General features: G+C 43.7%; 1 protein-coding gene across 1 annotated transcript in view; it reads right to left on the bottom strand.

Moving 5' to 3' along the window:
• Window positions 1-2,107: 2,107 nt before the first annotated feature.
• The window catches only part of DNAAF3 (dynein axonemal assembly factor 3), a 78,727-nt gene continuing 71,497 nt past the window's right edge, over window positions 2,108-9,337 (bottom strand). The window contains exons 10-12 of the mRNA XM_040432417.1: window positions 6,999-7,113; window positions 4,829-4,903; window positions 2,108-4,386 (exon numbers count right to left, since the gene is read on the bottom strand). Of these exons, the coding sequence (XP_040288351.1) occupies window positions 4,218-4,386; window positions 4,829-4,903; window positions 6,999-7,113 (359 nt within the window). The 3' untranslated portion in view covers window positions 2,108-4,217. The remainder of the gene's footprint in view (window positions 4,387-4,828; window positions 4,904-6,998; window positions 7,114-9,337) is intronic.

The following is a 9,337-nucleotide window of genomic DNA, read 5'->3' as shown; positions in this document are numbered from 1 at the left end:
CTCCCATAGAAGTAAAGAGGATTCTGGGTGCTGTAGTCGCTGAACAGCTGCAGGTTGCTGATCCTTGTCCTAATGGATGCCAGATCTACAGGCTGATTTTTGTTCTTCATCCCATGCATTTATTTTTTGACATCTGTATTAAGGAGATTTTCTTTATATTTTACTATACCTCTCCATATACTATCATTATAGTATAACGATCCTTCCACAGAGACCATTAGAGCCAGCATTACAAACTCACCTCCCATTTACTTCTATGACACTAGGGGAGATAACCAAGTGAATGGAGCGGCATCACGCAGGTACACTATGGCTCCATTCACAAGGGGGGGGACCCCCATTCTCGTGATCGGTGGCAGTCCCAGCAATCATACATTTACCACCCATCGTGTCGATAAGGCTTTTTGTTTGCAAGATCCGTTCAGGGCTCTCACAAGCGGTCCAGTACGGATCAGTTTTGCCCTAATGCATTCTGAATGAAAAAGGATCCGTTCAGAATGCATCAGTTTGCCTCCGAACAGTCACCATTTCGCTCTGGAGGCTGCCTGCAGCGTTTTGCTGTCCGCTTGACGAAACTGAGCTAAACGGATCCGTCTCGCACTCACTTTCAATGGTGTTCAAGATGGATCCGTCATGGCTAGAGAAGACATAATACATCCGGATCCGTTCATGACGAGTGCATGCGGTTGTATTATTGTAACGGAAGCATTTTTGCAGATCTATGACGGATCTGCAAATAACGCGAGTGTGAAAGCAGCCTAAGACATAAATGTTGATCGATATGTAAAATATAATTGACTGCACACAGTCTATGAAGGGTTTACATGAAATACTTTTATTACATAAAACTTCAAGAAATCTGTTCCACAAAAAAATAAATAAATAGTGCGATAAATAGGGTTATTGTTAGCAGAACGCTTACAGTAATAGGAGTATTTTCCTCTACGGAAAGATTTCAGGCGGCTCCCGCACACTAGCGGCTGGTCATTTACGGTAACATTACTATACAGTGCAACATAAGAAACAGTCAAACTGACGGCTACAGTGAATCCTGGCTCCACTCAAAACCTGAACACTTAATACCACTAGGAATACTCAGAATAGGTCCTCAATATCCACTCCTGCACCCTCTTTTACAGCTGTTCCCTGCAGCCTCCAACACTGGAACTAGCACTTTGAATGGGAAATGAGCTGCAGTACCCTGGCATGGCCACTACATTGACTGGAGCTGTGCTTCCTGCTCCATTCAAGAGCTAGTTCTGGCGCTGGAGGCGGCAGGGAACAGCCGATTGGTGGAGGTGCGGGGTGTCAGACCCTCACAGATCAGTAATTAATTACCAGTCCAGAGGATAGGTCGTCAATATCAGGAGCCTGAAAAATGCCCTTTAAAGGGGGCTTTCCAGGAGTAGAATATTAATGTCCTCTCCTCAGGATAGGTCCTTAATATCTGATCATAGGGGTCAAACTACCGGCAACCCTGCCAACCAGCTGTTTCAAGAGACCATGGCGCTGCAGCCTCCTCAGAGCTTACCACGCACAGTTTTGTACACTGGCTTGAATAAGAACTGCACATAAGCCACGTGACTGATACTGACCGAAGGGTGAGGGCACACAGTGCAGTTCTGACATGCATCCCGGATGCAGTATTCAATTTAGCCAGTTTAGTAGCCTCGTTAAACCCGGGTGTTCTGCATTGTGGGAATGATTTCATTTCAGCTAGCTACAATTAAAAAAACTGCACTGTGTGCCATCGCCCTAAGAAGAGGCCGCACTGTGTGCCATCGCCCTAAGAAGAGGCCGCACTGAGTGCCATCGCCCTAAGAAGAGGCCGCACTGTGTGCCATCGCCCTAAGAAGAGGCCGCACTGTGTGCCATCGCCCTAAGAAGAGGCCGCACTGTGTGCCATCGCCCTAAGAAGAGGCCGCACTGTGTGCCATCGCCCTAAGAAGAGGCCGCACTGTGTGCCATCGCCCTAAGAAGAGGCCGCACTGTGTGCCATCGCCCTAAGAAGAGGCCGCACTGTGTGCCATCGCCCTAAGAAGAGGCCGCACTGTGTGCCATCGCCCTAAGAGGCCGCACTGTGTGCCATCGCCCTAAGAAGAGGCCGCACTGTGTGCCATCGCCCTAAGAGGAGGCCGCACTGTGTGCCATCGCCCTAAGAGGCTGCACTGCTCACTGGAGTGCCGGGCCTCCTCAAACAGGTGATCGGCAGAAATGCTGGGATTTGGACCCCCACTGATTAGATATGGATGACCTATCCTGATCAGGTCATTATTCTACTCCTGGAGTCAATTTTAATTAATTAATTTATTTTTGTTCTCAAAACAAAGTAAAAAGTTGTTAAGCAGTAAATTCCTGGTACCTAGCAACGTTCTCAAAGCCTTAGAGTTCAATATATAAATTACATTAGAAAGACCTGAAACCTGCAATCCATGTTAAGTAAAAGCAACTTATACCTCTGTATGGTCTGCATTACCTATACTATAATAGCACCTTCCGTGTAAAGACTCCTGTCTCCAGTGGCACCTAAATAATTTAGTGCAGTAATCTAATCTCCAGCCTGTGGCTCTCCAGCTGTAGGCCATCACGGCATACTGAGAGTAAGGGCCCATTTACACAACAGTATTTTTGTTCCGCATCAGATCCGCACTTTTGGTGGATTGAATGCGGATCCATTCATTTCAACAGGGTCGCAAAAATGCGGACAGCACACCATCTGCTGTCTGAATCCGTATGTCCGTTCCCAAAAAAGATAAAACCTGTCCTATGCTTGTCCGTCTTGCAGACAAGAATAGGCAAAACAGACAACATATGGTGTGAATGCACCCTTATACTTTCCCAAAAGCTGGAGAGCCACAAGTTGTAGACCATTGATCCAAAAGCATAAAAGGTAAATGAACATGCTTCATCTATCAAACATTGAACGAAAAAACGTCATGTGTCATAGCCTACAAACAAGCTTGGTTTTAGTTCTTAATTAACAAGCACATACTGTTCTAACGATTTTGTTATGGGGGAGGAGTTCAAGACAAACTGTAAGGATGGCCTGCTATTGCCTCTTTCCACCGATTTGGCCCAGTTGTTGGCCATGTATAGTCCTCTTAAAGGGAGTTTCAAAAACAGTGCCACCCATTTACAGGTTACATCTCAGCCCCGACACAACCTATGGACAGGTGTGGTGCTGTATTTCTAATCCTGGAAATCCCTATATGAACTTGTATCTGTAAAGTGAACCGGTCTGATGGAAAATGTCCTCTCCGTGTACTGGAGGAGCTACAGTTCAGTGACTGCCTACAGGATCAGTGACTGCAGAGACCCTCAGTGATCCCAAAAATGTAGGGTCCTCAGGTTCCAGCTCTGAATGGCAGTCCAATGTGCCATTCACTTCAATGGGACCAATGTAGCCCGTGCTCCCTCAGTCCATAAAAAGTAGACTTACCTGAGCAACTCCGCTCCATTCATAGAGAATTCTCAGAGACCCTCCATTCTTGGGATCACTCTGGGTCTCAGCAGTCAGACCCCTAATGATGCAACATTTATTTACTATCCTGCAGCTAGGTGATAAATACTTTGTGGGAAAATCCCATTAAAGGGGTTCTCCAGGCTTTTATTGATGATGACCTATCCTCAGTATAGGTCATCAATATCAGACCGGTGGGGGCCGACACCCCCGACGATCAGCTGTATGAGGAGACGGCGCGCAGTGTGCACGTGCAGTCTCCCTTCCTGCTGCTGCTTTGCCATAGACATAGCAGCAGGAAGAGAGAGAAGGGAGACGGCACATGCACACACCATCGCCACATACAGCTGATCCTGAGCTTAAAGGGGTTCTCTGGGCTTTTAATGTTGTTGACCTATCCTCAGGATAGGTTATCAATATCAGATCGGAGGAGGTCCGACACCTGGCACCCCTGCCGACCTGATACCAATGACCTATCCTGAGGTTAGGTCATCAATATTAAAAGCCCTTAAAGCTCAGGCTGAGGATGATTTAGACCAAATTATACTGGATATTTTTGCATAAAACTATATCTATCCTCCCATTATCTCCTTTTCTGTAACACGCTGCGTGCAGAACGGACATCATGTTCAAGTTCTGCAGGTTCTTTTGAAGTTCTAAAAAACAAACAAGCAAATATCTTTAGTCTCTATTCAGCTAGTATTACATCTGCACAACAGAGGGTGAGACATCTGGATAGAGCTGTAGATTAGACCGTTTACAATCCTTTCTGGTCTTCTTCACCGTCATCCAAACGTTCAAAAGTGGCAAGGTGATCTCTCTTCCAATCTATGTTTTCAGTGGCTGCAAATCCAGCTTCCTTGGCAACTTTGGCCACAATGGTCACATAGCTTTTTATCTTGTCCACGTGGAGATCCACCATGAACCTATAAACAAAATTCAAGCTCAAAATCCAGTTCCAATGTTCATGCAATTCATTGCTCTTCATGTAAAATCTCACAAGCTATGGACGCATCAAGACTGGATGGTGTTTTTTTTCTGGTTTAAGTTCTGCGGGGACCCAAAATCACTAGGTAGCTCGTCATTTAAAGACAAACATGTGCTTCCCAGTTTGGCAGCTGAGGGTCAATTTCTTGGTCAGAAAAATCCAATCAGTTTCTGGAAGGTGGTAGCACCTGAAGTTACAAGCTTCATGCTGAAGTTCTCCTGCTTGGTTTTAAACTCAGGACCTCAGTGGTGCAAGGTGACAGTACTAACCTCAGAGCCACCAGGTATTCCAGCCATACCTACCTAAGCAAACCTGACCATGATAGATTAGTTACAATAACCAGTTAGACCACACAACCCCAAGACAAGTAAGACACTTACTTTGTTAATTCTAGAATAAGAGTTGCTTTCCTGGCAGATATCAGCTTGTAGTCTGGAGTCAAATGGTGAACCATACTAGAGAAAAGAAACGCATGGGCTCAATATAGACAAGTACAACATGTGCAGCAACTTATATCTGTACAATGATGACATTTATGAAGAGTCAGGCAGCTAAAAAACAACAACCCACAGATCTCCAGCTTTATTCTAAATCCAGGCTTAAGACCAGTCAGCTCTCCTGACGTATGTTTTATTAACCCCTTGAGCCCTGGAGGATTTTTTGTCTGTTTTTATTATATATTTTTTCCAGATCCATAACTTTTAGTTTTTCCGTGTACATAGCAGTCTGAGGGCTTGTTTTTTTGTGGGACAAGTTGTACTTTCTAATGGCACCATTTAAAGTATAACTGTCATATATATTTTTTTGGAGTATTGGATTGTGGTGATTAATATCTCCTTGGTGGCCCTATTTCAACTTTTCACTGTGTATTCAATTACCCCTTAATTCCACAGTTTTGTTTCCTGTACTGCCTATTTTTACCTGTGCTTAATTTAGGTTGCTAAGCATGGTCCGTCTATGTGTTGAAGGACGGAGGACGCAGAAGCAGGCTGCGTGCAAGGTCAGATTACTGACAGCCAGGGACTGTAAGTAAATGATTAAAGCCAGGTCCTCCCCAGCAGCTGATAACAGTGCCTGGGCTGTGTGCACTTCTCCCTGTCCCTGCGCTTGGCAGACGCTCCCTCACTCAGCAGAGCTGGAGAAATCAGAGTTGAATCAGCGCAGACCAGGGAAGGGAGATCTGCCATCTGCTCAGTGTATAAATGAAAGCCACATGTGGTAAGAGGACCCCTTTGTGCTGCAGGAGATTAACCCTTTAGGGGGGAGGGCTCTGGTTACTGACACTTTTGGGGGGCTATTGTTACTGGCTAGTGAGGGCAGGCGGGATTAGCCTCAGGGTGAGGGCAGTGGCGGCCATCTTAACTGAATAGTGAGATTGCAGTTTTATGCAGACTGGTTGCTAAGGGCTGAATCTTATTAAATATGGGGTAAGTCAGTCTAATAGTAACTGATTCTGGAAAATCATGTTATTAGTAACTACATATATGAAAATTGGAATTAGGGTCTAAGTGTGACAGTTATCCTTTAATATTGTGGGACTGGAAAAGAAAACTCCATTCTGCCACAGTTTAAAAAAAATAAAAAAATTTTTTTGCATTGCCATATCCTAATAAAAAAAACAAAAAAAAACCCCCGACCATTTTGATTTTATTCCTGTTACGCAGTGTGGGATAAATATTTTTAGATTTAATAGTAGGGGCTGTTGATTATTTGATTGGGTATTTTTATTTGGGGAAAGAATATAAAAATTTTTATATTTATTTATATATATTTTTTAAATGTTTAACTTTTTTTTTAAAGTGACACTAAGTGACTGTAGCAAGCAATCAGATTGCCCTTTCTATTCAGTAATGGATTTTGATCCATTACTGAATGCCACATTTTTGGATATTCCAATACAGTGATGCCACCTGCATTGGAATATACCAGTAATAAGCCTTGTACAGGCTCAGGCCTATTACCACCAAGGAATGCCTTCCCCGATCTCTGCAAGGGAAAGGTGTTCCGGCCTGGAGAGTGCATTGCTCCAGGTTTTTACGCTCTCAGATAGTGTGGTCACATTTTTACATAGTATCCGAGGGGATAAATGTATGCGATCAGTGCTATCTCTGATCACAGACATTAGCTCCTGGTCTCTGCTGTTTAAAACAACTGAATCCCAGTGGCTATGATGCCCACTGCACTCCCGAGTGGGCGCCATATTTAAACAGACTACTTGCAATCCTCATTAAAAAAAATGAAAATTCTGCAGCAATTTTTCCTTAGAATTTATTCCTCCCAGAAATTATAAAATCAATTGACAGGTTACCAGTTGGGGGTGTGTAACTGCACACTATGCCACTGGTCAAACTGTGCTAGAAGTGGAGGGACACACCTTATTTGCATAGGGAATGCTAACACCCAGCTGCCAATGTAGTCATACATTTCCGAGAAGGGTAAAAAAGGAACTGCATAACACAGAGTTATAAGAGGAGATGCTCAGGAGAGCGAACATAAATGTGCCCACTGTTACACATGGTATACTGATGAAATGCCAGCTCGGTACATTACCTGCAGGAGAAGTAGATCATATTGAACAGCTTGAGAAATTTGCTCCTGTGATGAAGGTCATGCACCCAGCTAAGTGGTAGAAGATGTATTACCACATTGTCTAGCTTGTGATAATCTAGAAAATAAGAAGGGAAAAGACTTGCTAAGTATATACTTGTGTTATGTACTCTTATTCTTCAGTATAGTGATTTAGGTCTTTTTTTTTTAAACTCATTTTATTGAACGAATAATCATAAAAAATACAAATTACATCAGTATACATGGAAATCGATGAGACATTCATGAACAGTACCATATACATACTATTATCAATAAAGGTGAGATAACAATTCACATTTGTAGTACATATACAAATCAAACATATTTGACCTATCACATGTGAGTGGCGGGCACATATCTAGATTATCCCAGCGCTGCATTGAGATCAGCAGAAAATCTAGGAGCAGAGTACATCGTTTGCATGGACGAGCACCAAATTTCCCCACACCTTACCAAATTTCTGGGGGCAACCTCGGTTTTTGAATACAATGTTCTCATAGGACGCGACATTATTCACTAACACTTTACATTGATTGAGAGAAGGGCGTCTCTCACCCATCCAACGGATCGCGATTGCTTTTCGTGCGAGAAACAGTGTCTCTCTCCGGAAAATTCTCACATGGTGAGTCTATACCTCTTCATCAGCTATACCAAACAGACATCTGTGGAGTTAGTGGAGCCGGAAGGTGTATAATTAGAGAGAGAAAACTTGTAATGTCAGACCAGAAGGTTTGTATGTGTGGACAATCCAATATAAGATGCCAAAAAGATGCCCCTTCTGAGTCACACCTGTGACACCTAGAGTGTGATAACCTGCCCATCTTTTGTAACCGGACGGGAGAGAGATAGCTTTGGTTAATACAAAGTTGTATAAATTTGTTATTAATGGACGGGGAAACCCATACAGGAGATTCCAATACGTCACTAACTTCCTCATCTGTAAGACCAGGTATCAGAGTTTTCCATTTGGAGAGTACAGAGAGGGGAGCTTTGTGCATCTTGCTGCTCAGTGAGTGTAAAGAGCGGAGATAAATCCCCTGGGGCCTTGGGAACGTATCACACCGATCAGTGGGTAGTCGGAAATTGCTACTGAAGTACCTCTAAAGTGTGCATCCATAGTATGTCACAATTGTAAATACTTATAAAATGTGGTTCTAGGCAGGTCATGGCGATCTTTCAGTTGTTCAAAAGTGTTAAACACATTATGAGTAAATAGGTCACCCAGAACGGCAATCCCACGATCCCTCCGAAATTGCCTATCCGCCCCAGCTTGGAGAGGGGAACATTGGGTTCTCCCATAAGGGCGCATTGGGGATCATTCCTTAAGAATGCAGCCGTTTACTAGTATCCCAGACCTGAATAGCTAATTTATGTATGGCCAGCAGTGCTCGATGGAAGAGTCGTGGTCGTTTCAGTACTGGCCATAAAGAGATGTTCAAAAATGCAGCTAGCTGTCTTTCTGCCCTATCTAGTTTGTCACCAGGGGAAATCCATGATCTCAGCTGTCTTAATTGTCCCGCTAGGTAATATAAATGTAAGTCAGGGAGGGACATACCTCAATTCCCTCTAGGGCGACACAATACATCTATAGAGAGCTTAGGTCTGCTATTGCCCCAAATAAATGGGGACATTAGCGACTTACAACGCTGGAAAATTGCTTTGGGAACAATAAAGGGTGCATGTTCCAACACGTATAGCCATTTGGGCAGTATAATTAACTTGATCAGATTTATTCGACCCGGCACGGACAGTGGAAGACCTCCCCAAACCTTGAATTTGTCTGCACTATAGTTCAGGAGAGGTTGTATATTAAGGCTATGAAAAGAGGCCGCATCTTTAGTAATATGAATCCCTTACTTAAATTCAGAGACTATAGGTAACTCAGTATTAAGAGAGGATGAGGGTAAGGAGTACAGCGGAAATAGAACAGATTTAGACCAATTTATCCTTAAACCGGAAAATTGACTAAATGCCTCAATAAGAGCAGTAGCTCAGGGCAACGTGGATTCCACATCTGGCATAAAAAGTATCATGTCATCCGCATATAGTCCCTCTCTATCCTCCTGAGCACCTATAGATATTCCCTTAAATTGTGCATCAGACCTAATGCGGATGGCTAAAGGTTCGATCGCTAAAGCGAATAGCAGTGGCGACAATGGGCACCCCTGCCTAGTCCCACGGCCCAGGTCGAAGTTTTCAGAGCACATACCATTCACCAGCTTTTGGCAGTTTATACAATATTGATTTCCATCTAATAAATCCCAAAGCATTCAAGTGCGGCTAGTAGATACGGCCATTCC

This window comes from Bufo bufo, chromosome 1 (assembly GCF_905171765.1).
Source record: "Bufo bufo chromosome 1, aBufBuf1.1, whole genome shotgun sequence".
Lineage (NCBI taxonomy): Eukaryota > Metazoa > Chordata > Amphibia > Anura > Bufonidae > Bufo > Bufo bufo.
This window is presented reverse-complemented; position numbering and strand designations above follow the sequence as displayed.